A 27,324-nucleotide genomic window follows, 5' to 3' on the forward strand; every position below is an offset into this window, starting at 1 on the left:
CGGGAATAGACAGAGTAGATACAGTCTTTTACATAGAGTGGGGTAAACAAGAACTAGAGGGCATAGATTTAAGGTGAGGTGGGGAGAGGAGATTAATTAGGAATCTGAGGGTCAGTGGTTCACTCACCTCACCGAAACCAACTCCCCTGATATTTTTACCCGACAACTACACGAGATGTAACATCTGTCCCTGTACCTCCTTCCTCACATCCATCCTGGGATCCCACAGCCTTTCCCAGTGAGATAGAGGTTCACGTGCACCTCCTCAAACCTCCTCTACCCAAGAGGGCTGCAGAGGTTCAGTTATTAATTTCATTTTTAAATTGAAGAAGGCTGCATTTCTGAATATTTTCAGAATCGAGGAATATTGAAATAGGGCAAGAAAATTATGTTAAATTAGAAGATCAGTCGTGATCTGATTGAATGGTGGATACGTTAGTGGTATTTAAAAGACATGGATATGCAAGGAATGGAGGGATATGGATTTTGTGCAGGTAGTTGAATGATGGTCTTGACATCATGTTTAGCACAGACATTGTGGGCTGAAGGGTCAGTTGCTTTGCTGACTATTAAATGCACCTTTTTCCTATGTTATTAATTGTCTTCAGTATGCCAATGATGTGTAGTTAAATGAAAGGTGCTCTGCAAGTACTGTTGTCTATTTTTAATAGGAAATTGAAGGATACTGTAATTTTCCAAATATTTAATCCAAACATTGTAAAATTGCCAATAAGATAAAAACTAATTTATAAACATTTTAATACATTGAAGTGATTACTCTATTTGTTGCTATACCAAGGGTGTGGTGATTTTTTTAAATTCTTACGAATATTAAACAAATGTTAATATCTTGCAACTTTGTTTTATCAGTTCTAAATTGTGACAAGTAAACGGATAACTAATAAGATGGAAGCTGTACCACAAGGAAAGAAAATGGTTGCACCCACTGTATCTCAGATAAATGCTGAATACGTTACACAGGTCAGGAACGTGAAGTGTGCAAAATACATAGTTCAGATTGTGTCAGCATTTTCAGTATTTAATGATCAGACAATTGGATCTCTTTCATCATGGATATTTTAAATAATGTTTGTGATGGTGGTATTTTTGAACATGTTGTCAATTGTGGCCTGGAATTATTTTGTGTAGAGCAACATTTATGTGTGTTGCACATATGGTTTTAAAATTAAAAAACAAAAATATTGGAAAATCAAGAACTCAATATGAATTAATTGATTATTGATCCAGATATCCTGAAGTGTCGATTGCCGACTTGCTATATGCAGAAATCTCAGATGCCTGGAATTATGGGTTAATTCAATGCTGCACGATGGACCATCAAATGCCTGATCACGGCTCAGGAGCCACAAACTGCTACAATGCTCAAAGCCCAAGTCCATAAAATATTTGGATCACCAATCACCCTTTGTGTTGAGTGTTCTGCAGTTGGTGTTTGGAGTATATGGCTCAAGATCCCAACGGTTTGTTTTAAATGGAACCAGACACACAAGTTTATGGGGGCTGTTGACGTAGAGATGCTGAGCAAACAACAAAGTACTGGAAAAACTCGGTGGGTCAGGCAGCATGTGTGAAGGGAAATGGGGAGTCAATGTGTTGGGCCGGTTCTGTTCTTACTCCTTCATTCCATGCACCATAGATTTCTTCATCTGTAATAAGTCTGCAGCCAATTTTTCCTTGCATGACCTCTTTGCGAGACGTACTCATATATTAACATTAATCATGCCAAACGGAAGTCTGTTTTTGTTGTAACTTTGTATTTAACTGCGAGAATTGCAAGTAGTTTAGTACATTTTTGCTGACTTTACGGTGAAAAGGAAGGTATAAATGTGCATATTTCTATCAAACTAGTTTGCAGTGAGCAATGGTTTGGATGTGTGTATAATATTTCATACCTTCATATTTTCAGTTATCAAATAGATATTGGGCACCGCACGTGAAGAAAAAAATGATGTTTGATTCAAAGGTAAATCCATTTTATTGCTTAAATTCTAAGCGCATGCATCAAAGTATTTTTTAAATAGGATGGTACCGACAAAGTATCACAATTGTTGCTGCTGATTCATAACCGACAGAGTGATAAAAACTCAGGCTTATATTTGCGCAATATTAGTTAATTATACATTGTTGTATAAGCATTGATTGTTGCAGTAAAACTTCACTAACATCACACGTGATTTTGGTGGACACATAAATTTTCCATATCCATGGAAGTTATTCTTCCTAATTCCCAAATCATTGTAGGTTATTCCTAATTCCCAAACACAGATAGATTTTACTTTTTTCATCCGTTACACAGTAATTTTTTTTTTCGCATGAATACTGAGGGTTTATAGGGAAGAGTAAGTATACAATTATTATAGAAATAATTGTATAGTATACAAAGGGTGGCACAGTGGCCCAACGGTAGAATTGCTGCCCAGGTTCGATCCTGACTACGGGTGCTGTCTGTGCGGAGTTTGTACTTTCTCCCTGTGACTGTGTGGGTTTTCTCCGGGTGATCCGGTTTCCTCCCACACTCCAAAGACGTACTGGTTGTAGGTTAATTGGCTTTTGTAATTTGTCCCTAGCGTGCGGGATAGTGCAAGTGTATGGGGTCATTGCTGGTTGGTGCAGACTCCGGGACGGAGGGTCTGTTGCCGCACTGTATCTCTAAACTAAATGAGTCTAGACCCCAAGTCTGGCTGCAAACCTAATTCCTTGTGTTCCAAACCCTAACTCTAGCTGCGGCCACCCACTTGGACTACAATCCATACCCCAACACTGGCTGCTCACCTAGCTTTCAATCTGCTCATATTCTGCACTAATGAGTGAGCCAGATGCTGGATTATAAAGCTTTACAAATAATCAGAGTCTTACTATATTAAGCAGTCCAACAGAAATACAACCATCTTTCTACATGCATTCTAAATCTGTCTAGATAGTGCATCAACTAAACCTTTCATTAAATATAGTTCTTTGACCTAGTTTCACCCAATTAAGTTTTTATAATAAGAAATTGGAAATGCTCATTGTGGTTTTTTTTCCTTTTTCCTCTGTTGCAAAAGGTAATTGAAGATGTGTATCAGAAAGAAATTCTAAGGACCAAGTAAGTTATACTAATTTTTTGAGCTAATTGTTTTTTCCTTGTCCAATTTGTATATTATTTTAATTCAAAAGACATCAAAATCTCCCACGGACATTTCATAATGTCGCAAACCCATATTTCATGATGGCCAAATTGTTGGTTTGAGTAGGAAAGTGAAGGGCTGATTTTTGCTGTCTGTCCTTGGACATTCAGCACTTCTTAAAATGTTAATCTTCAAAGTGAGATTCGGTTCTATTATTTATTTGAAATTGAAGAGAAAAGAAAAGTTTTTAGTTAACTTTATTCTTAACCAGTTAGCTTTTCCTATATTAAAGAAAGTCAATGAATTTGTATTTTCTGAGAATTTGAATCTGAGGCATTGTAAATCATCTCATTAATCTTGACAGTAGGGTGAAATCAGCTTGTTTTTGTACATTAAAATTAGGTTTATTGTCACGTGTATTAAAGTACAGTGAAAAGCTTTGTTTTATATGCTATCCAAAAAAAATCAGATAATACTGTATATATAACTACAATCAAACCAAACTCAATTAAAATAGATAGAGCAAAGCCAAAGAAAGAGTTCTCAACATTGTAGTGCTCCTATTCCGAAATTTACGCAAAAAAATCAAAACGTTGTTTCTTGTTTTTTTACAGATTTGCAATTAGAAAAATAATGCTGCTTGAATTCAGGTAATTTTTTTTGTATGAAGTTTTTATCTTTGAAGTAGAGTCATACCAATTGGAATCAAGCCTGTTGACCTCATCATCTAAATTGCCCCACTTGCTCCAGCCTTGTCCATATCCATCAAAACCTTTCCTATCCATGTACCTCTCCAAATGACTCGAATGTTGCTACTGTGCCTGCCTCAGCTACATCCTCTGGCAGTTCGTGCCGTATACCCACCACCCTCCGTGTGAAAAGTAGTCCTTCAGGTTCCTATTAAGTCTTCCCCCTCGCACCTTCAACCTGTGTCCTCTGGTTCTTGATTCCCCGACTCTGGGAATAAGACACTGTGCATTTACCCTGTTTATTCCCCTCTTCATTTTATACACCTCTACAAGATCTCCCCTGATCACCTCTACAAGATCTCCCTTGATCTATTGTGATCTCCTGTCCATCTGCATATGTGCCACTGAACCACAAACTATGGAGCACCTATTGAGATGTCCTCTATTGGAGCACCAATGCAAAGCTGAGGACCTCGCAGAGAACAATGATATTGCTAAGAGTTGTGTTCAGTTTTGACTGAATGCGCAGGTGATCGATGGTCGGCATGGACTCGGTGGGCCAATGAGCCCATTTTCATGCTGTATCTCCAAACTAAACTAAACTAAATCTCACACTTATCTGACTAAAATACCAGTTAACATTTCTGCATTTAAAAAAACATTTTTAATTAATGACAATCTTCCAATTTACCTTTCGTTTTTCTTCTCTTCCATCTGGCAGCCAGTATCTCGAGAATTATCTCTGGCCAAATTACTCCTCAGCAGTATCCAGCAATGCCTACCTCATGTCCATTTGCTGTATGATAAATGAAAAGTTTCGAGAAAATGTTCCTGCTTGGGAGGTAAGAAGCATTTTATTATCTGTTTGCGGCAATCAGTGTTGATGGCTATCCTTTTGTTAAATCATGATCAAATGTCAATGGTCTGTATTGCTGGCTGCAGCACCAAGGCGTGACAGTGTGTAGATGTGATTTTGTAGTAAGGAAATAGCTGGCCCCCTTGTGAACAGTTGCTGGCAAACACTTCTTCATCCATATTCTCTGCCGTATTAAAAACAAGTAAAAATACAGGAGAGTTTGTTAATAGCATCTTATCAATTGCTGGAAGAACTTCCCCGTTATCTGAGAATGAGGTAAAGTGGGGACTTCACTGATTCCCAGTTCACTTGACTTTTTTTTTTATTGACACGTATACCAAGGTACAGTGAAAAGCTTATTTGTTGTGTGCTATCCGGTCAGCATAAAGATGATACATGATTACGATCAAGCCGTCCACAGTGTACAGAGGCAAATGCTCGAAAGAAACTAGTCAAGGGGAAATGCCTGAATGGTAGACCTACTAACTTGGATTGTTTTCTCAGCTGCCTTGTGACTTTTACAGAAAGACAAAATCAAAACTCTTGGAATTATTACTAGAACTATGTATTGTAGAGAGCCTTAATTTTAATACAAGTTCCTCACAACACTTGGCCTCAACTTTCAGAATTGCTGATAATGTTCTGCTGTTATGTGTTGACACATGATCCAATTTTTGATTACTTCTGATCTTGCACTTAATTTATTTGTATTTACTGTATTTTCACCTGAATCACGAAGACAGTATGTATGAACTGAATTACCGCAGCATAAACAAAGACATAAAAGTTACAAATGCATTGTTGGTAATTTTAGATTTTCAAACTAAAAATAATGTTTCGAAAGTAACAATTTTAGCAAAAATCAGAAAAGGTGTCTCTCAAAGGTGCATCTGTTCATGGCAATAATACCTTGGATAATAGTCGCTCTGTTATTTTATTTTAATCTGAAAGTTTGACAGTGTTTTGCACTCTAATGTTCTATTTACATTCAGTCAGTATTGTTTACACGGTTTTTCATTTTTTCAACTTTGACTAAGGAATTGTCTGCCACTTTTTAACTTTAGACATTTACGCAGAAGCCCGAACACTTTCCCTACTTCTTCAAGTGTATTTTGAATGCGTCTCTTGCTAAAGAAAGTAATCTTACGTTACGCGAGCAAACTGTTCTACTGGTCTTTCTTGATCACTGCTTTAACAGCTTGGTAAGTTTATATATAAAACATGGAAATGATTTAGATTATCAGTTCCTTATTCTTTGTCTTAACACTTGCTCCTTTGAGTTCCAGTAACATTGTTTTCAAGTGAGCATGGGCACTCTGGTATGAAAGAGATTTTATTTGTTTACTCCATAGAGCTTGTAAAGAGAAAGCAGATTTTGGTTATTGTACTTTTCAAGTTATGTTAAAAAAAAATGTGCACAGCAAAAATGAGATATTCCTTTTACCCAAAGCTGAAGCTGAAGTGTACTTTATAGCCACTTCCACCCAATAAGACTTTTTGACTTGTTTCCAATTTCTTTTGAAGACCATGCTGTTTGAACTGTAATCTCGCTTTGAGCAAATGAATAATTCTATCTGTGCTTTCTGCCCTGGCCCAGAAATTTGCACTTTTGTCACTTGTATGAAAACAGAAATTGTGGACGTTTTCAGGTCGGGCATCATGTCATGATCATTTATCAGAGCTGGAAAATAATCAAAGATAAAGAAATTTTAAGATGCAGCAGCAATAGAGCAAAGAACAAAAGGGAAGTTCTGTGATTCAATAGAAAACAGTTGAGATTGGCGAAAAGCAAATGCAATGGGACATGCGAAGGATTAAAAGGAGGCACAAATGTGATTAACAGAATCTTTAACTGAAATTATTAATGGCACAATGAGACTGCTCCAGAGCATTCAAACTGCACACAGCTGGCTTCATTACTGCCACTTATTTCCTTGAGAAAACATTTTTCAGAGTGGAGGCCGAGTTTTAATACTTTTTTGCCTGTTCTTTTCATCTTAGAAATGATTGCTTAAGTTCTAGAGTAGTTGGACGATTAACTCTTAAATTACCACGATGTCCAATATGCAACTCTGCAACGTTTTCCTTTGGAATTTCAGTTGGGTTTTGAAGTTAGAGACTGGAGATAAAATTGCAGGTGCTCTCCCACCATTTGATTAGAATGATGAAAATGATGGGAGAGCAACTATCTAGGGTCTCTAACTTCAAAACCCATCTCAAGGTGGGGTTTTTTCACCTTGTTCTTTGTGCATTGTGGTTTAAGAGGCCAATGACATGAATATGGATTTCACTTGTCTTTTTGTCATTTGAATTTTGTTTAATCTGTAAGAAGGATTTAAAAAATATAATCTGTAAAAACTAAGTTTATTGCATGTAACCGTAAAAGGATCTGTAAGAACAAAAGTATATAGTTTTTGGGTATAGGTGATACTGTACTACGCCAGAAGGGGGCCTCAGCTGAACACGTTGGTTCACTTCAGACGTGCATTTTTCACGGCAGGTCTTCTCCTCAGAGATAGGAATTGAGAATCACCTTCACTATAGATAAATGATATCAAAAGATTTAGAGGAAGTATTTTGTGAAGATATTCTTTTCTCTAATGTCAAGCATCTTTTTGTGGGAAAACTCCGATTGTATAACAATTTTTATAAGAAACTTTGGGTTGATAAAATTGGACAAACCTGATTTCTGTTCTTAATATTTTCTATGATTAGAGTAATAATTTTGTTGAAACTTAATATTTATATTACCTATTTAATACTTACTTATCTATACAGCATTGTTTCCATCAATGCCAGTCACATTGTGAGCATGATTTCAGCCTGTTAAATATCTTGGTATCTTCCAACAGGAAGTGGATCTAATTCGCGAGCAGGTGCAGCGGCTTATTTCTCTTCCAATGTGGATATGTTTGGTCTCGGTAAGTTCTGTGACCATTCAAAATTTCCTTAAAGGTATTATGGCATGTTGGTAGCAAGCATTTTTGTTGATATATCATACAGAGGCTCATTTATTATCTTTCAGTAAATACTTCTTGACACTTTCAAGCATGGTTAGATATTTGATATTTTAGTTTAGTTTAGCGACGCAGCGTGGAAGCAGCCCCCCCACTCCACCAAGTCCGCTCTGACCAATGATCACCCATACACTAGCTCAATCCTACACACTAGGGACAATTTACAGCTAACCTACAAACCTGCACGTATTTGGAACGTGGGAGAAAACCCACGCGGTCACAGGGAGAACAAGCAAACTCCGTATAGACAACACTCTTAGTCTGGATCGCACTGGGATCCCTGGCACTGTAAGGCAACAACATTACCGCTGCGCCATTGTGCTGCACATAATGTTTCTTATAAAATATGGATCTAAGGCCAGGGTAACACTAAGCTGCCTTTTAACTTTTTCTCTGTTTTGTAACCAGTCACGCCTTGAACATGAACTGAAAAAGACACCAAAGCTGAGGAAATTCTGGAATATGATCAAAAAAAAGGAAGAGAAAATGGATGAAAAAAACGCAGAACAGTATGTATTGTAATCACCAGCTATTTTGTTGTTTATGTTTTACAATGCTCTAATTTTTGGGATGACAATCATTGCACTTGTCCATTGATTCAGATTATTTAATTTAAACTTGTTGCATCTGACAAGTGTGAGCTGTTGCACTTTGGGATGTCATACCAGGGCAGGATTTATACAGTAAATGGTAGAACCCTGGAGAAGGCTGCAGAACAGCGAGATATGGGGGTACATTTGCATTGTTCCCTAAAAGTTTTGTATCAGGTGGACAATGTGGTGACCTTCATTGTGAAGAGTATTGAGTACAAAAGTAGGGACTTCATGATGCAGCTGTACAAGTTGTTGGTGAAGCCACACTTGGAGCACTTGTGCAGTTCTGCTTGCCCAGCTATAGGAAGGATGTCATTAAGATAGAAAAGGTTCAAAAGATATTCACCAGAATATTGCCTGGGCTTGTGGGCTTCAGTTATAGGGAGAGGTTAGATAGGCTGGGACTTTTTTCTTGTGGAGCATATGATATTGAGGGATGGCCTTACTTATGTTTATAAGACAGCATAGATAAATATGCTTTATAGCATAGATAAAGTGAACACTCACACTTTTCCAGGGTAGAGGAATCAAAAATAAGGCATGCGCTTAAGGTAAGAGGGAAGAGACTTAAGAAGGACCTTACGAGTGCAAATTTAGCACTCAGATTTATATTTATATTTGGAACTAGACCTATACACCAAGTCGGGTGGCATGGACAAGGTGGGGTGAAGGGTCTGTTTTCATACTATACAACTCCATGACACTATTTACCTCACTGACTTCACTTTCAAGATGTTTAAAGCAGGAAAGGTTTATTTTTAGAACATGCAGCTTTGTGAAGTCAGCATTTGCAGTGCTACAAGTATACTATAAGAAGATAACTGCAGATGCTGGTACAAATCGAAGGTATTTATTCACAAAATGCTGGAGTAACTCAGCAGGTCAGGCAGCATCTCGGGAGAGATGGAATGGGTGACGTTTCGGGTCGAGACCCTTCTTCAGACTGATGTCAGGGGGGTGGGGCAAAGGAAGGATATAGGTGGAGACAGGAAGATAGAGGGAGATCTGGGAAGGAGCAGCTACAAGTATACTGATATCCTTGTTTTTTAACCAAAAGGGCAGATCAAGAAAAACAATTCCTCTCTCGTCTGATCAGCAAATTCCTTCAAGTTTTGAAATGCATTCCTCCTGCAGGTAATTATTCATGCACTTTTGTTGTTACTCTGTTTGTATTCTTTCTGAAAAAAATAATGACCACTTGCACAAATGCCAATGTTTGTTGTCGAAAACGTGTTGCCGCTGTATTCTAGTGTCAGAGCAATGAAATGTGGGGCACAATTAATATAGACAATAAATTGTGGTGAAATTGGCTTCTTGGAGAAAAAGTGCTTGACCCCAAAAGGGTGCATGTCAACCAAGGGTTGGATCATGTGTAGGGAGGAATTGCAGGGATCATTACAGTTTCTGATACAAATGACTTGGACAGAAACATAGATGGGTTAGTTAGTAATTTTACAGAGGACACCAAAATTAGTGAACTTGCAGACAGTGAGGAAGGTTGTTAAAGGAGAAAAATCATTTACCGGCGGTGAAAAAATGGCAGATAGAGTTTAATCCTAGCCTGTGTGCAGTATTGCACTTGTAAGGGGAAAGTATATAGTTAGTGACAACTAACTATATACTTTCAAGCATTGGTACACAGAGGGATCGTGGGGTCTCTCTGGCAACACTAATAGATGGAGTGGGAAATTATGGTATGGTATGCTGCTTTCATTGACTGGGACAGTTCTGCCCTATTACAGGAAGGATGTAGAGGCTATTGTGATTGTGCAGAAGAGGCTTTCCAGAATGTAGGAAAATAACTGCAGCTGCTGGTACAAATCGAAGGTATCACAAAATGCTGGAGTAAGTCAGCAAGTCAGGCAGCATCTCAGGAAAGGAAGGAATGGGTGACGTTTCGGGTCGAGACCCTTCTTCAGACTGAAGAAGGCTCTCGACCCGAAACGTCACCCATTCTTTCTCTCCTGAGATGCTGCCTGACCTGCTGAGTTACTCCAGCATTTTGTGATACCAGGCTTTCCAGAATGCTGCCTGGATAAGAGGGTATTAGCTCTAAGGAGAGGTTGGACAAACTTAAATATTTTTCTCTGGAACGCTGGAGATTGAGAGGAGACCTGATAGAAGTTCATAAAATAATAGGAGGCATGGTAGGGTAGACAGTCAGAACCTTTTTTCCTAGCTGGAAATGTAAAGACTAGAGGGCATAGCTTTACAGTCAGTAAAAGAAAGTTGAAAGGAGATGTGCAGAGCGAATTTGTTAGAGTGCTGGGTGCCTGGACGTGTTGCCGAGTGTGATGGTGGAAGCAGATACAGTAGCGGCATTTAAGATGCTTTTAGTTACATTCACATAGGTGAGAGAATGTACAGACATGGATCACATGTCGGCAGAGGAGATTAGTTTACTTTAGCATTATGTTCGGCACGAACATTGTGGGTCGAAAGACCTGTTCCTGTTCTATGAAGTAATTGATGTCGATCAATATTTTGCATTATTACATTATATGTTTTTTACTTGTACTTAGGATCAGCCAGCATGGATGTGGTTCATTATTGTGAGAGATTTGTTGAACTTATGATAGATTTGGAGGTAAGTCAATCCTGTTTACATAATGGATGTACATATGAATTCTAAATTATTTGGTTATCAAATCTAAATACTATAGTTTGACATGGTATAAAAACCGAGCAGTTAAGTTTCTGAACTGGAAGTGTGATTCTGAACTGCTGATGCAGGTTTGAATTTCATGTCATCCACTGGGGAATTCAAAATCAAGTAATTAAGGCCTTGAGAAGTAGAAATAAAATAAGGCCATTTGGACCATCAAGTTTGCTTCGCCATTCGATTGTGGCTAAGATATACATCCCTCTGAACTCCATTCTCCTGCCTTCTTTCCATAACCTTTGACGCCCTTATTAATCAAGAACCTATCAATCTCCGCTCTAATTCTAAATTAACTAAATTTTGATTAAAGAAAATAGTCTCTGTAATAGTGTCCTCAAGCAAGGTACTCTACAAATGTTACCCAGTCTGGCCTTTGCATGACTTTTAACTGCCTCCTCAGTTCAGTGCCAATTGGGGATGCACAATAAGTGTTGACTCTGTCAGCAATATCTACTTTCTTATGACCAAAAACATCTAAAATATAAAGGTGCCATTGATCTGAATATTAGGTTAACTTTGCTTAGAAATTGATTTTTCAATTTGGAAGTGCAAAATAGGAAAGGTGATTAATTGATGTACGGTGTGTCTAATTTGCAACATTTATAATTTTTTTAAAGGCTCTCCTCCCAACACGCCGTTGGTTCAGTACAGTTTTGGATGATTCCCATTTAGTCACCCACTGTTATCTATCTAACCTTGTCGAGAAGGAAAAGGATGGACGTCTCTTTAGTCAGGTGAGACATCGCAAACGTGATCACTGTCACTCGTGATGGGAGAGGACTATATGGTGATGATTTCCTAGCAAGCTTATTGACATTCTGGCAGTAAAGTAAACATTTTCCCTGTGTCTGCATGGGCTTTCTGCGAGTCAAAGAGTTATACAGCATGGAAACAGGCCTTTCGGCCCAACTTGCCCACGCCGACCAATATGCCCCATCTACACTTATCCCACCTACCCGCGCTGGGCCCATAACCCTCTAAACCTATTCTATCCATGCACATGTCCAAATGCCTCTTAAATGTTATGATATCACCTATTAAATGTTAGGATAGTACCTGCAAACATGTGTTTCCTCCCACATCCCAAAGACATGTGGGTTTGTAAATTAATTGGCCTCTCGATCGTGGCTGATCTATATTTCCTTCTCAACCCCGTTCTCCCGCATTCTCCCCGTAACCTTACCAGCCCTTACTCGGAAATCTATCAATCTCCCCTTTAAAAATACCCAGTAACTTGACCTCCTATCTGTGGCAATGATAAAATCTAGGGCAGCTTAGGGCCTCTCTCAGTGCAAGTGTTTGACAGCGTGGTTTTGGCAGCTGGGGAGTTTCTATCCCATGGATCTCAACAAAATTAACATTGTAAGCTTTAAGTGCAGGGAGCTATGAAATCTACAGCAGTTGCCGCTGCCTTGCTTGACTCAATGAGGGGTTCATCAGGGAAGTGTAGATGGCCTGCACTAGAGAAGTCAAGTCAAGTCAAGTCAAATTTATTTGTCACATACACATACTCGATGTGCAGTGAAATGAAAGTGGCAATGCCTGCGGGTTGTGCGAATTGCCCTGTGTTGATGATCGATATGAATCTAGGCAAACAATTCACCACAGTGGTGAAGGAATCCCTCAATAGTGGATGTGACAATCAGCAACAGGATAGTCCGGATGATCACCTATTCACAATAAAAAAATTATACAGCAGACTAGATAATAAGAAGGGAATCACAGATTATTATACAGAAAACAAGCTAAGAATTAACGGATAAATGTAATTTTTGGAGACAAAACAACATTAATTTTTATGTCCCTGACCTCCCTCTTTCCAATGCCCGAGCCTCCCTCCACCTCTCTGACTCTCGCCCCACACCCCTGTTGTATTTTTACCATCCCCCTGACCTCCCTCTTTCCAAGGGTTCCAACCAGAAACGTCACCTATGCATGTTTGCCTGGGATGCTGTCTTACTTGCTGAATTACTCCAGCACTTTGTGCCTTTTCTTGGTAAACCAGCATTGCAGTTCCTTGTTTCTACATTCATTTTAATATATTTTTTAGAACATTTCTGAGGAAATGAAATAACAGGTTTTTAAACTTAGCTTCCTTCGGCCTGGACATTCGTTTATAAAAATTTATGACCTGGTACATTAAAAACTTGAGTCGCGTGTCATGAAATTAAGCTCGCCATTTTTTAACAGCAGAAATCATTGAAGTTGACATTAAAAATTGAAGTTCATTAAATGCTTCTGAAAAACTAAAATTGCAGAGCAGGACACCACTGACAGTAACTTGCAGAGTTTTTATTCTATTTATTCTATTTGCTGCCAATTTTACAAAATATTCAAAGCATAAATTCCAGATGTCTACACATGAGAGATTTCTAATGTGTTGATTTTGTTCAAATCACCCTGCATTGGCAGTCTTCATAGATTTGGCCTCTGCTTTGAAATCTAATTTAAATTTTAAGACATATTTTACTTTGCATTTTATCTCCATTGCATTTGAACTATTTGGGAATGAGTTGTAGATCTGTCAAAACCTTGACTTAACAAGAATTAATTTGCTTGTTTGCAGTTATTAGATATGTTGAAGTTTTATACTGGCTTTGAAATAAACGATCAGACGGGAAATGCTCTTACTGAGAATGAGATGACTACGATACATTATGATCGCATAACTTCTCTTCAGGTAAGAAGCAGCAAAGTGTTTCTTGTGAGGTCTTTGTTTCAGAAGGTAACATTTTCACTCCTTTTACCAATGCGCAAAGTGAATGGTAAGATGTTAACATCAATTAATGCTTTTATGTAGAGAATAAAATACTTGACTACATATCAAGATTTCAAATTTGCTGGCAAGAAAAATACATGAAGTGGAATTATTTCTTCATATTTCTCGTATTTTTACATGAAACAGAGGGAGGCCATTGCTATGCTAGCTCTCAGAGCACTTCCATCAGTCCCATTTCCTCCACATTTTCCCCTGAATCCTGTTCTCTCTCACAACCCTATGCCTCAATTCTCCTGCCCCCCAACTCCACAGGGGGGGGGGGGGGGATTTATGGAGGAGGGAAACATGGGGTATACCCTTTTGGTTACAGAGGAATGAGTGACTCTATTTGGGCAAGAACTCTCAAGATCAAATCAGTGATGTGCCAGCCTCGATACCCTCCGGGCCGCATAGATACGTTTAAAAAAAAGTTTTTTTTTTATAGCTTATTTCTTAAATTTATAGTATGCCTTCTATGGTGGCCTTATATGTGGTGTACATTTGATTTTTCAGGCAGTTTTATTTTATATGTATTAAATGTCGGCACTTGATGTTGAATTTAAAGTTAATTTTGGATAGTTATGATTAGCTTTCACTGCATCATTGAAGATGAGCATTTTTTGAAATTATCTGGAAATTAACTGAGTTATACACTTCTGGATAATTTCAAAAAGTGCTTGGCTTCAATTGTGTGTTAGATATTTTCTCCTCCTTGAAATCTCAATATGGTCAGATTAGCACCAAAGGGCATTTGAAACGAAGCCTGTATATAACACATGTATAAAGCTTAAAACTCTGTGTGAAGAATATGTCTTTTTTTATTGCTACATGATCATTGGAATATGAGAAATGCAGTAGATATTCGAATTAAGTCTGAAGCGATATAATGATTTACATTTCAGAGGGCGGCATTTGCTCACTTTCCAGAACTGCTTGATTTTGCTTTGTCTAATGTGGCAGCAGTTGATACTCGGGAATCACTTGTGAAGCATTTTGGATCACTTAGGTAAGTGATTTTTAAATCCTTCAAGTGTGTGGAACAGCTTCTGCCTAACTTTGAGTTCAAATGATATTGCGTGATGTTGTCTTACAAAGATAGACTTAATTATTCTGTGCAGAAACAAAGATCTGCAGATGCTGGTTTACAAAAAAAGATACAGAGTGCTGGAGTAACTCAGCGGGTCAGGCACCATCTCTGGAGAACATGGATAGGTGAAGTCTGTTCAGTCTGAAGAAGGGTCCCGACCTGAAATATTACCTATCTAAGCTCAGCTGACCCGCTGAGCTACTCCAGCACTTTGTATCCTGTTGTGCAAACCAGCATCTGCAGTTCCTTGTTTCTACAGTTAGATCAGCCAATTTGATGTTTTAGGTCAGGAATCTTCTGGTTGTACCAGTCTCAAGAAGGGTCCCAGCCCGAAACATCAGCTATCCAGTTCTCCATCTTTTTTTCATATGTTTCCCCCCTCCCCCTCCCACTTTGCACCAACCTGTTTTCTCCTTTTTCCAGTTCTAACCCAGGGTCTTCAACCTGAAATATTTATTCCGGTGTTTCTTTTTCTGCAAATGCTGCCACAGAGTTTACAGGATATTCTATTTTGATTTCAGGTTTTTGATTTTCAGGTGCTAATACTATGATCCATTCAAACTACCCCTTGCCTTATTTCATCTTTTTAACTATGCTCGCATTCTTTCTTGCACAAGCAACTTTTACTTTAGTGCACCCATGCTCTCTCTCTCTTAACTGCACAACCTGATAGCAAAGTTCTTCATTGTAACCACTGCCTATTTCAGCTGATGATTCAAGTTTCAAATTTCTTCTGCTTTTTCAATTATTTTTTGAAAAGGTCTGAAAACTTGAAGATTTCTGCACGAGAGTAAAATGCTGAATTTGTTTTCTTTTGTGATTACAGTCCCAACACTCTCCACAAAGTGGCGTCATACCTTTGTCTTTTGCCAACCCTGCCTGAAGGAGAAAATACATGTTATGAAAAAGAGTTTCTCCTGGAAATGTTGGTAGGTATTTAAATGATAAGAATTTGGGGTGGCATGGTGGCGGGCTGGTAGAGTTGCTGCCTTACAGCGCCAGAGACCCAGGTTCAATCCTGACTACGGGTGTTTGTCTGTACAGAGTTTGTACATTCTCCCCGTGAGCGCGTGGGTTTTCTCCGGGTGCTCCAATTTCCTCCCACGGTGCAGGTTTGTATGTTGTGTGGCTTCGGTAAAGATTGTAAATTTTCCCGAGTTTATAGGATAATGCTAGAGTACGGGGATTGCAGGTCGGCATGGACTCAGTGGGCCAAAGGGGCCTGTTTCCACGTTGTATCTCTAAACTAAACGAAATACTAACCAATACAAAATTGGAACATGATTGAAAGCAGGAATTTGATGCTGTTTGTTTGTAACAGGTGTCCCGACATGAACGGCGAACATCTCAAATTCAGCAATTAAATGAGATGCCCCTTTATCCCACAGAGAAAATAATCTGGGATGAAAACATTGTACCGACGGAATATTACTCTGGTGAAGGTATGTGAACCATCAGGCATGTTTCTTATTCATTGCTGAATTCTGTTTAGATCGAAATTTTGTACCGTAGTGTTTTTTTTCCCTTTATTATGCCAGGCTGCCTTGCATTGCCAAAGCTGAATTTGCAATTCTTGACTCTTCATGACTATCTGCTGAGGAATTTTAATCTCTTTCGGCTCGAGTCTACATATGAAATTAGACAGGATGTGGAGGATGTAATCAGCAGGCTTAAACCATGGTGGGTATTAGTATGCATGATTCAACCATTCTGTTTTTAAATACATTTTCATTCAGTAAATTATTGGATTTGTCGTGCATTATTAAGATGATGGAAATTAAAACTTCTCATCTGAAATCTTTGGATTGCTTCCACTTTTAATTATGCTTGTACATCTGTCCAAAATGTCAATTTAAATGTAACTAACCTACACAGAAGGAATGGTTCCTCCAGAGTGTTGCATTGTTCATTCCAAGCCCAACTGTTCATGTTACTAGGACATGGAACACAGCACAATAACAGGTCCATCAGCCTACAATACCTTTAGAATAGAGATGAGGAATTTCTTTAGGCAGTGGGTGGTGAATCTGTGGAATTCATTGCCACAGACGGCTGTGGAGGCCAAGAAACTGGATTTTGTTTATGCGGGGTTTGATGTGTAAGCGTGATTTGATTAAAGGTTGACTTGATTAGTAAGAGTGTCAAAGGTTACAGAGAGAAGCAAGAAAATGGGGTTGAGAGGGGAAAGCGAATCAGCCATGATCAAATGGCTGAACAGACTTGATGTGCTGAATGGTCTAATTCTGCTCCTATGTCTTATGTTCTGTGCCGAACATGATGCCAAGACCATCACGTATCTACCTGCACATAACCCATGTCGCTCCATTCCATGCATATCCACATGTCTAGCCAAATGTCCAAAAGGTATATGGTACTCTACTCATTCAGTTCACAAAGATTGTGGAGTTACCCTGACAGGACTGATCCACAGTGAGTGGGAATCAGATCACTGCTGTATTTTAATGGTAGGTACACTGCTCAATCCCTTCCATGGTGACCATCAGTCACCATCATTCACGTGATGGGTGAGAACTATAATGCTCCTTTGCAGAGCCAAAGTTGAGTATCTAGGACAGCACTGTGTGCAAGTTGCACTGTCTGGTCTAAATCACAATGACATGGTCAGAGAAGGTCCACTGCCCACAATAGAAAGGAAGCACATTGCACAATCTGCTTTGCAGTGGGTGGGATTGGACTGTACAGTTTACCCCAGAATCAAAACCAGAGCTGATTCACTTTTGAACATTCTTGAGCATTCTGAAGCTTGCATTTTCTCTGTACTCATGAGCCTTGTGTGAAATTCATTGAATTCATGTATTTTACTATTATAGACAATAGACACTCATGATAAACGCACAATTTTCTTTCCTACCAAAACTTCCAGTATTAATGGATGTTCTAAACTGGCAGCTTTGACTGCATCTCAATATTGAAATATTATAGGAAAATATAATTATATTCTAAAATACTTATTTACACAGATATTTGTAATTAAGGGAGGTACGAAGAACTGCAGGTGCCAGGTTACAAAAAGAGAGACAAAGTGCTGGACTAACTCAGCGGGTCAGGCAGCATCGCTGGAGAACATGAATAGGTTATATTTCGGATAGCAACCGTTCTTCACAGCCTTTGCCCTATCATCTGCTAATCAACCCCCCCCCCCCAATCACCTGTAAACACTTATCAATTGCCCGACTTTGACCCACCCTCGCCTCTCTTCCAGCTTTCTCTCTCCTCCATCCCCCATCTTGAGGCCAGTTCATTGGCTATATTTAAGAGGGAGTTAGATGTGGCCCTTGTGGCTAAAGGGGTATGGAGAGAAGGCAGGTGCAGGATACTGAGTTGGATGATCAGCCATGATCATATTGAATGGCGGTGCAGGCTCAAAGGGCCGAATGGCCTACTCCTGCACCTATTTTCTATGTTTCTATCACAATTAACCATATAACCATATAACAACTACAGCATGGAAACAGGCCTGTCCGGCCCTACCAGTCCATGCCGACCATTCTCCCTGACCTAGTCTCATCTACCTGCACTCAGACCATAACCCTCCAATCCCCTCCTATCCATATACCTATCCAATTTACTCTTAAATAATAAAATCGAGCCAGCCTCCACCACTTCCACCGGAAGCCCATTCCATACAGCCACCACCCTCTGAGTAAAGAAGTTACCCCTCATGTTACCCCTAAACCTTTGTCCCTCAATTTTGAAGCTATGTCCCCTTGATGGAATCATCCCCACTCTCAAAGGTAAAAGCCTACCCACGTCAACTCTGTCCGTCCCTCTCAAAATTTTAAAAACCTCTATCAAGTCCCCCCTCAACCTTCTACGCTCCAAAGAATAAAGACCCAACCTGTTCAACCTCTCTCTGTAGCCTAAGTGCTGAAACCCAGGCAACATTCTAGTAAATCTCCTCTGTACCCTCTCCATTTTGTCGACATCCTTCCTATAATTTGGCGACCAGAACTGCACACCATACTCCAGATTCGGCCTCACCAATGCCCTGTACAATTTTAACATTACATCCCAACTTCTATACTCGATGCTCTGATTTATAAAGGCAAGCATACCAAACGCCTTCTTCACCACCCTATCCACATGAGATTCCACCTTCAGGGAACAATGCACAGTTATTCCCAGATCCCTCTGTTCCACTGCATTCCTCAATTCCCTACCATTTACCCTGTACGTCCTATTTTGATTTGTCCTACCAAAATGCAGCACCTCACACTTATCAGCATTAAACTCCATCTGCCATCTTTCAGCCCACCCTTCCAAAAGGCCCAAGTCTCTCTGTAGACTTTGAAAATCTACCTCACTATCAACTACACCACCTATCTTAGTATCATCTGCATATTTACTAATCCAATTTGCCACACCATCATCCAGATCATTAATGTAAATGACAAACAACAGTGGACCCAACACAGATCCTTGGGGTACTCCACTAGACACTGGCCTCCAACCTGACATACAATTGTCAACGTTTACCCTCTGGTATCTCCCATTCAGCCATTGTTGAATCCATCTTGCAACCTCACTATTAATACCCAACGATTTAACCTTCTTAATCAACCTTCCATGTGGAACCTTGTCAAATGCCTTACTGAAGTCCATATAGACAACATCCACAGCCTTGCCCTTATCAATTTCCCTGGTAACCTCTTCAAAAAATTCAAGAAGATTAGTCAAACATGACCTTCCAGGCACAAATCCATGTTGACTGTTTCTAATCAGGCCTTGATTATCCAAATAATTATATATATTGTCCCTAAGTATCTTTTCCATTAATTTTCCCACCACAGACGTCAAACTAATAGGTCTATAATTGCTAGGTTTACTTTTAGAACCTTTTTTAAACAAAGGCACAACATGCGCAATGCGCCAATCTTCCGGCACCATCCCCGTTTCTAATGACGTTTGAAATATTTCCGTCATAGCCCCTGCTATTTCTGCACTAACTTCCCTCAATGTCCTAGGGAATATCCTATCAGGACCTGGAGACTTATCCACTTTTATATTTTTCAAAAGTGTCCGTACCTCCTCTTCTTTAATCCTCCTAATTTCCATCACTACTCTACTTGTTTCGCTTACCTCACATAATTCAATATCCTTCTCCTCGGTAAATACCGAAGAAAAGAAATTGTTTAATATCTCCCCCATTTCTTCCGGCTCAGCACATAGCTGTCCACTCTGACTCTCTAATGGACCAATTTTATCCCTCGCTATCCTTTTGCTATTGTGAAGTATAGTTTGAAGAAGCGTCCCGATCTGAAATGTCACTACTTATTCATGTTCTCCAGTGATGCTGCCTGACCTGCTGATAACTCCAACACTTTGTGTTATTTTTTAAATTCAAAATTAATATTTGGATCAGAGTAATTTCTTTACCTCCATTTATTACCCACTGATTAAAAACAATTTCAACATGGATTTTAAACTTTAGAATGTTTTTTTACGTGTATATTTCAAGCCAGGTCCTGGACTTAGCTTACTTATTTATTAACGCTGCAGGCAAGGAGAGTACGGAGGAGTTGTCTTTGGTGGCTGGGCTCGAATGGCGCAACCTATCGTCACTTTCACAATTGTGGAAGTAGCAAAACCCAACATTGGTGAGAACTGGCCAGCAAGAGTCCGTGCTGACGTAACCATCAACTTAAATGTTCGATATCAAATCAAGGCAGAATGGGAAGGTAACTCGAGTGCTCAAATTATGTTGCATTAGATGTGCGGAATATTGTTTCCTTTTTGCAGATGATAAGTAAAACATACTGTAGCTTCTCTTCATGCTTATAATGGATTAGAGTTGGAAGGCAATTCCAGACACTTTAAACAAAAAGTTATTTACAGAAAGTTAAAAGAATGAATGAATGTAAAACTGGGTTATGCTGAATGCAGCAAAGTTTACTTTAGTTTAGTTTAGAGTTACAGAACGGAAACAGGCCCTTGGGCACACCATGTCTGCGCCGACCAGTGACCACCCTGTCCACTAGTACTATTCTACACACTAGAGACCATTTGCAATTTTTACAGAAGCCAATTAACCTAGATACCTGTACATCTTTGGAGTGTGGGAGGAAGCTGGAGCATCTGGGGAAAACCTATGCAGTTCCGGGGAGAACGTACAAAACTCCATACAGGCAGCTCCCATAGTCCGAATCAAACCCGGGTCTCTGGTGCTGTACGACAGCAACTCTACCACTGCGCCACCGTGCCGCATGTAGATTGACTAGCTGCATCTAATTGCTTGTATATATTGATAAATTGGTGATTTTTAAAATATGGGCTAATGTATACGAATAAAGCAATCTTTGGTGAACTAAATCAATCTGCACCTGCATTTTGTCGGAGGTAGCTGTGTAACACACAGTTTCTTTATTTCTGGGTTGATACGTTACATTTTCAATCCTGTAGCTCTTCGCAAACACGATGTCTGTTTCCTTATAACTGTTCGACCAGCCTTGCCTTATGGCACAAAGTTTGACCGAAAGCAACTATTTGTAGAGCAAACGGGACTCATGTTTGTGCGTGGATGTGAAATTCAAGGCATGCTGGATGAGAAAGGGCGGGTCATTGAAGAAGGTATGGTTAAGTGTTCCTATTTGCAGACTTGCCTAGGCTACATAATAATAATAATATATTCCTTTATTCGTCCCACACTGTGGAAATTTACAGTGTTACAGCAACAAAGTGGATAGCAAGACAGCAAGTGATCATTCATTATAAATAAAAGATACATAAATTGTCATCAGTTTTCTGTGTGTTCTTACCTGTTATTGTTGACTCGTCTGCTGGGAGCAGTGCTGGTTGTGCAGTCTAACAGCAGCGGGAAGAAAGGACCTCCTATATCTCTCCTTCACGCACTTGGGGTGAAGGAGTCTGTCACTGAAGGAGCTACTCAGTGCAGTGACTGTCCTGCATGGGGTGGGAGTCGTTGTCCAGCAACGATGTTAGCTTTGCCATCATCCTCCTCTCTCCCACCACCTGCACTGTCGAGGGGGCAACCCAGGACAGAGCTGGCCTTCCTGATTGTCGAGCTTGTCGAGTCTCTTCCCTTCCGCCGCTGAGATGCTGCTGCTCCAGCAGACCACTCCATAGAAGATGGCCGATGCAACCACCGTGTTGTAGAAGGTCCTTAGGAGTGCCCCCTGCACTCCAATGGACCTGAGTCTCCTTAGCAGATAAAGTCTGCTCTGGCCCTTTCTGTATAGCACATCGGTGTTTTCAGTCCAGTTTATTGTTGAGGTAGACACCCAGGTACTTATAAGAATCCACCCTCTCGATGTCAATTCCCTGGCTGCGACTGCGGAAATCTACCACCATCTCCCTGGTTTTCCCCACGTTGATCCGGAGGCAGTTCCACTGGCACCAGTCCACAAACTCCTGGATCAGTTCTCTGTATGCCCTGTCCTCGTCGCCCGTAATGAGGCCGACGATGGCAGAGTCGTCAGAGAACATCTGTAGATAGGAGTCTGCAGAGCTGTGCCTGAAGTCCGCAGTGTACAGGGTGAACAAGAATGGAGGTAGCACTGTTCCCTGCGGAACCCCAGTGCTGCAGAAGATACATGAGCATTCATGTATCTTGCAGAGCATACTTCATGTAGTTTAATGTCAGTTCATTTGGCAGTTCCATCACCTACGAGGCAAGAGATCAGAATTCAAAACTCTCTTTTGGACTGTAATAGAATTCAACCTGTTTTCTTTGTGCCGTTCTGAGGAAATACTGCTGTGTTGAAGGTTCTGTCTTTCTGATCAGATGTTATTTCAGTGCATGCTTTCTGTTCAAGTGACATGAAGGTTCCCAAGGCATTATTTAAAGGAAGGTCAGGCTATTTTTCCCTGTGCGCTGGCCAAAAATAACTTCTCCTTTGTAACAGAAAGATCACCTTGTCATCTATCCTGTTTGTTGAAGTTTGTTTCACATAAAGTGGCAGTCATAGATTGACACAAAGTGCTGGAGTAATTCAGCTGGTCCAGGCAGCATCTCTGGAGAAAATAAATGGGTGACATTTCGGGTCGGGACCCTTCTTCAGACCCTGAAGAAAACCCTGTCTGAACAAGGGTCCTGACCCGAAACATCACTATTCTTTTTCTCCAGAAATGCTGCTTGACCAGCTGAGTTACTCCAGCACTTTATGTCTATCCTTGGTATAAACCAGCATCTGAAGATCATTGTTTCTACTATACTAAGTATCTACTATAGTAGATGCCACTTATACTAAAGTGGCAGACATACACATCTTAAAAATAAAAGCACAGTAGCTAAACTGGGAAAGGACAATATTAATTGTGCAGCATGTGAAATTGTGCTGAGGATGTGAAAATTGATGTTGAAATGGTCGTTATCCAGTTGAGTGGTCATATGCATTTTTACTGCTTCAAGTATATGTTTATGTTGCATTATTATTAACTTACGTTATTATTACTTGTCACAGGTCCTGAACCTAAACCAAAGCTGAAGGGAGATTCACGAACATATAGAGTATGGCTAGATCCCAACCAATATCAGCAGGATATGAGCTTCTCAATTCAAAATGGGGCAGATGATGTCTACGAGACCTTCAACATAATCATGAGAAGAAAACCTAAAGAAAATAATTTTAAGGTGAGTTTAATTAAAGCTGTAGAAAAATTGTATTCTGTATATTGTGATGGAAGTTCTTTTCTCAAGGGTATATGAAAGAAGATTTTTTAAATGTACTTTTTTAGAAGGAAGAATATTACTAGAAGTGTAATTCAGAGCATTACAATTCATTATTTCCTTTGGTCAGAAGCCACCCAAAGCCTGTTAAAACTATTGCTGTTATGAGGGAGTTGAATATATTATGAACATTAATAACACTTAGGACCTGCTCAGCAATAGCAGTACAGTAACCCCTCATTATAACAGACCATAGTTGGGGAGTGGTGGCCATTATTGCCAATTGTCTGCTATAACCGAGTAAGGGATTCGCTCTAACCACCTGGCAATCACTCCGTGAAACGAAGAGTTGTTTGCAAGTACAAAGTTATTTTTAACAGCTACAAATATATGTTTGCAAGCTAAAAATACAAAAGGCTGTTACATTGTTTAACAGTTACATGTCCATCCGTGCGATCCTTGTCAATTCTCATGCTCTTAATTTCAATGGCCCCCACGGTGTAACTAACAGCAAGTGTTCTTAAAGAGACAGTCTGGTATAAACAAAATCCGGTATAAAGAGGTCTGTAATAACAAGGGTGTACTGTATTGTTAAAGCTTGCACACTAGAAACAATTGAAAGTAAAACATTTTTTTAAACTCCACTTATCTTTTCTTTTCACTCCTCTATGAGTGTCTCCCATTTATTTAAATGGGACTGCTATGCTTGCACCCAAGAACTGGGAGACATGCAGAAGTTACTGTATCCACCTTAACTATTTTCTCTGGCAGCTCTTTCCATATACCCACCATCCTCTGTGTGGAAAAAGTTCCCCCTCAGGTTCTTATTAAATCTTTCCCTTCTCACCAAAAGCTTACACCCTCAAGTTCTTGATTCCCTTACTTTGGGGAAAAAGACTGCATTCACCCTATCTATTCCCCTCAAGATTTCATACACCCCTATTAGATCACCCCTTAGCCCCTGCTCTCCATGGAATAAAGTCCTAGCTTGTTCAACCTCTCCCGACAGTTCAGGCCCTCAAGTTCTGATAACATCCTCATAAATCGTCCATGCACTCTTTACAGCTTAATGGAATCTTTCTATAGCAGGGTGATCAAAACTGGACATAATAGTCTAGTTGTGACCTCATCAACATCTTGTACAACTGTAATACAATGTCCCAACTTCTATACTTAGTTCCTTGACTGATGAAGACCGATGTGCCAGATGCCATGTTTACCACCATATTTACCTTCCCTGCCACTTTCAGGGCACGATGTACTTGCACTCCGAGATCCCTTTGCTCCATAATACCCCTAGGGCCTGACAGTTCACTGTGAAATTCCTGCCCTGGTTTGACTTTCCACAATGCAACACCTTACACTTATCTCAATTAAACTCCATTAGCCGTTCCTCAGCCCACTTGCCCAGCTGATTGATATACTGCTGTAATTCATGATAATCATCTTCACTAGTATCATAGTCTATGATACTACTTATCTTTCCCTCCTCTGCAAATAATAAGCCTCCAAAACTTATACATTTAAATAAAACTGATTGTTCCTTATTAAGTAACGATATGAATTATTTCATTATCCCCCAATGTTATAAATGTCTCAGTATACAGGCACCTTGCTTTTTACGCAGGGGTTACGTGCTTGACAAACAGCACGTAATTCAAAAACGTGTAAATTAAACATATACACAAGTACGGTGTCAAGGAGTAAATTTGAGCGCATTATTCCAAACATAACGCGACTAATCAAGCTACTAAAGGAAGCTTATTAAAGGAACAAGCGCGTTATTTCAAAAACGCATAAATCAAACACGTGGAAAACTTATTAACTGGTCCAACTATTTTGTTCCGTGCTAAGTTAATGGCTAGGACTCACTCTTCAGCAAATATTCTCTTTTGTTTCATTTCACTGTGGTACCTTTCATTTGGAATGACTTCGTAAAACTTCATTTCACTTCCAGGCAGTGTTGGAGACTATCCGGAACCTAATGAACACAGAGTGTGTCGTTCCTGACTGGCTTCATGATATTATCCTTGGATATGGAGATCCAGGAAGTGCTCATTATTCTAAAATGCCAAATCAGATTGCCACACTGGACTTTAATGACACCTTCCTCTCAATTGATCACCTGAAAGCTAGTTTTCCTGGCTATACGATTAAACCTACTGTTGAAAGCTCCACTTTGCAGAAACCTCCCTTCAGGTGATAATGCAGTTTGACATATTTATTTTGAAATGAGCAACGTTTGCATATGTATAAAGTTGTTCCACAAATGTAAATGTTAATATTTTCTGAATTTTCTCTAATTGTGAATGTTTTTGTGCAGTCTTGCCCTATCATTTTGCACGAATTATACAACCTAAAGTCATAATTATCCTGTCAGTGAAAAAGTTGGTATAATCTTGTCAGGAGAAATATGAGCACTTTTCTCTTCTGAACCCCAGGATCACGTTCTCAGTACAGTGCTGCAAAGGGAAAAAACGGAAAGGAGGAAGTGATGGTGAGGAGGCAGAAGACAGTCAGACACTGACTGTTGAACCTCATGTGATTCCAAATAGAGGACCTTACCCCTACAATCAGCCCAAGAGGTGAAGGCCATGTAATTTCCATTTTAACTTCATGTAGCTAATTCATTTATGTGTGGGCTCAATTGAGCTCCTTTGATTCCTAATCATGTGTATTTACTACTGGACTGGTTCATTAATTTTCATATCCATTTTCAAAAATGGAAGCTACTTCCCAGTGCCTGCTTTTCAGTTTGATTTAAAGTGTTGTTGCAGATGCTAGATCTATCTCTTTCTGCCCTCCAAATAAAAGATTACAAATGGTAACAACATTAAATGTGAAATCATTTTTTTCTAAACTTCTCCTTTATTATAATGAATCAGAAATTGGCATCAGTGGTGAAAAAGTCTGATTATTTCAAAGAATCATGCAGCATGGAAACAGGCCTTTCGGCCCATGCCAATTAAGATGCCCCATCCATGCCAGTCCCACCTGCCCTCATTTGTCCCATATTTCTCTAATCTTTCTTATCCATGTACCTGTCCAAATGTCTTAAATGGTGTTATTTTACCTGCCTCGACTATCTCCTCTGGTAGCTCGTTTCATGTGCCCACCACCCTCTGTGTGGGGGGAGAAAAAGTTATCCCTCAAGTTCCTACTAAATCTTTCCCCTCTCAATTTAAACCTATGTCCCATGGCTCTAAGTAAAATAAACTGTGCATTCACCCTATCTATTCCCCTCATGATTTTATACATTATATAAGATTTTGAAAATAATTGCTTTTTCAGTTTCCAGTAGTCTCATCTGTCATGTTGTTTTAAATGTAAGTATCATTACTTTCAAATTTCTTTCAACCATTGAAGTTAATGTATTTGATTAACTACCTTTCCCTGCCGAATGCTTTCTTTAATTTTTTAAAAAATATTTTGTAACTGTTTCTTTGTCAGCTGCAATCAAATTGTGGAAAGTAATATATCTTTAATAAATAAACTGGTTAAAGAGAGTCAGATGCTAGAAAACAAGTGAATACCAGGCCAACCCTCTGGGAACAGGGTCACATCCCTGCTTAAGGTCAGCTTCTACTTTGGACAAGTGGAATTCACCTTATCAGCACTCAATTGCATTAAAAAAAGTCTAAACTATCAGGGGGTGGAAGGAAGCATTTTGGACAGTTGGGTTTAAAAATAGGTTTTGTTAGCAACAGTGATAGCATTCGCATTAACTAAGAAACATGATAGCCAAGGAAGGGCTGTGGGAGGCAGACAAGACTATGTTTTCAGAAGGGAAGTGGGTGGTCCAGAAATGGAGATATTGGAGTCAAGGGTGCTGTGACCCCTCGACACAGGGCGAGCAAGCCAGTGAATCAAATTAAATGTTTGTGTCT

General features: G+C 39.5%; 1 protein-coding gene across 3 annotated transcripts in view; it reads left to right on the forward strand.

The window, feature by feature from the left end:
- The window catches only part of aqr (aquarius intron-binding spliceosomal factor), a 53,435-nt gene that overhangs the window by 3,028 nt on the left and 23,083 nt on the right, over positions 1–27,324 (forward strand). For all 3 annotated transcript variants that reach the window (XM_078406401.1, XM_078406402.1, XM_078406403.1), the window contains exons 2-22: positions 871–981; positions 1,928–1,984; positions 3,066–3,106; positions 3,743–3,778; positions 4,539–4,659; positions 5,738–5,875; positions 7,526–7,594; positions 8,099–8,199; positions 9,341–9,417; positions 10,806–10,870; positions 11,563–11,679; positions 13,512–13,625; positions 14,606–14,709; positions 15,617–15,719; positions 16,112–16,232; positions 16,329–16,470; positions 20,311–20,489; positions 21,211–21,378; positions 23,232–23,401; positions 25,395–25,636; positions 25,879–26,022. In XM_078406401.1, coding sequence (XP_078262527.1) covers positions 907–981; positions 1,928–1,984; positions 3,066–3,106; positions 3,743–3,778; positions 4,539–4,659; positions 5,738–5,875; positions 7,526–7,594; positions 8,099–8,199; positions 9,341–9,417; positions 10,806–10,870; positions 11,563–11,679; positions 13,512–13,625; positions 14,606–14,709; positions 15,617–15,719; positions 16,112–16,232; positions 16,329–16,470; positions 20,311–20,489; positions 21,211–21,378; positions 23,232–23,401; positions 25,395–25,636; positions 25,879–26,022 — 2,384 coding nt within the window. In that variant the 5' untranslated portion in view covers positions 871–906. The remainder of the gene's footprint in view (positions 1–870; positions 982–1,927; positions 1,985–3,065; positions 3,107–3,742; positions 3,779–4,538; positions 4,660–5,737; positions 5,876–7,525; positions 7,595–8,098; positions 8,200–9,340; positions 9,418–10,805; positions 10,871–11,562; positions 11,680–13,511; positions 13,626–14,605; positions 14,710–15,616; positions 15,720–16,111; positions 16,233–16,328; positions 16,471–20,310; positions 20,490–21,210; positions 21,379–23,231; positions 23,402–25,394; positions 25,637–25,878; positions 26,023–27,324) is intronic.

This window comes from Rhinoraja longicauda, chromosome 10 (assembly GCF_053455715.1).
Source record: "Rhinoraja longicauda isolate Sanriku21f chromosome 10, sRhiLon1.1, whole genome shotgun sequence".
Lineage (NCBI taxonomy): Eukaryota > Metazoa > Chordata > Chondrichthyes > Rajiformes > Arhynchobatidae > Rhinoraja > Rhinoraja longicauda.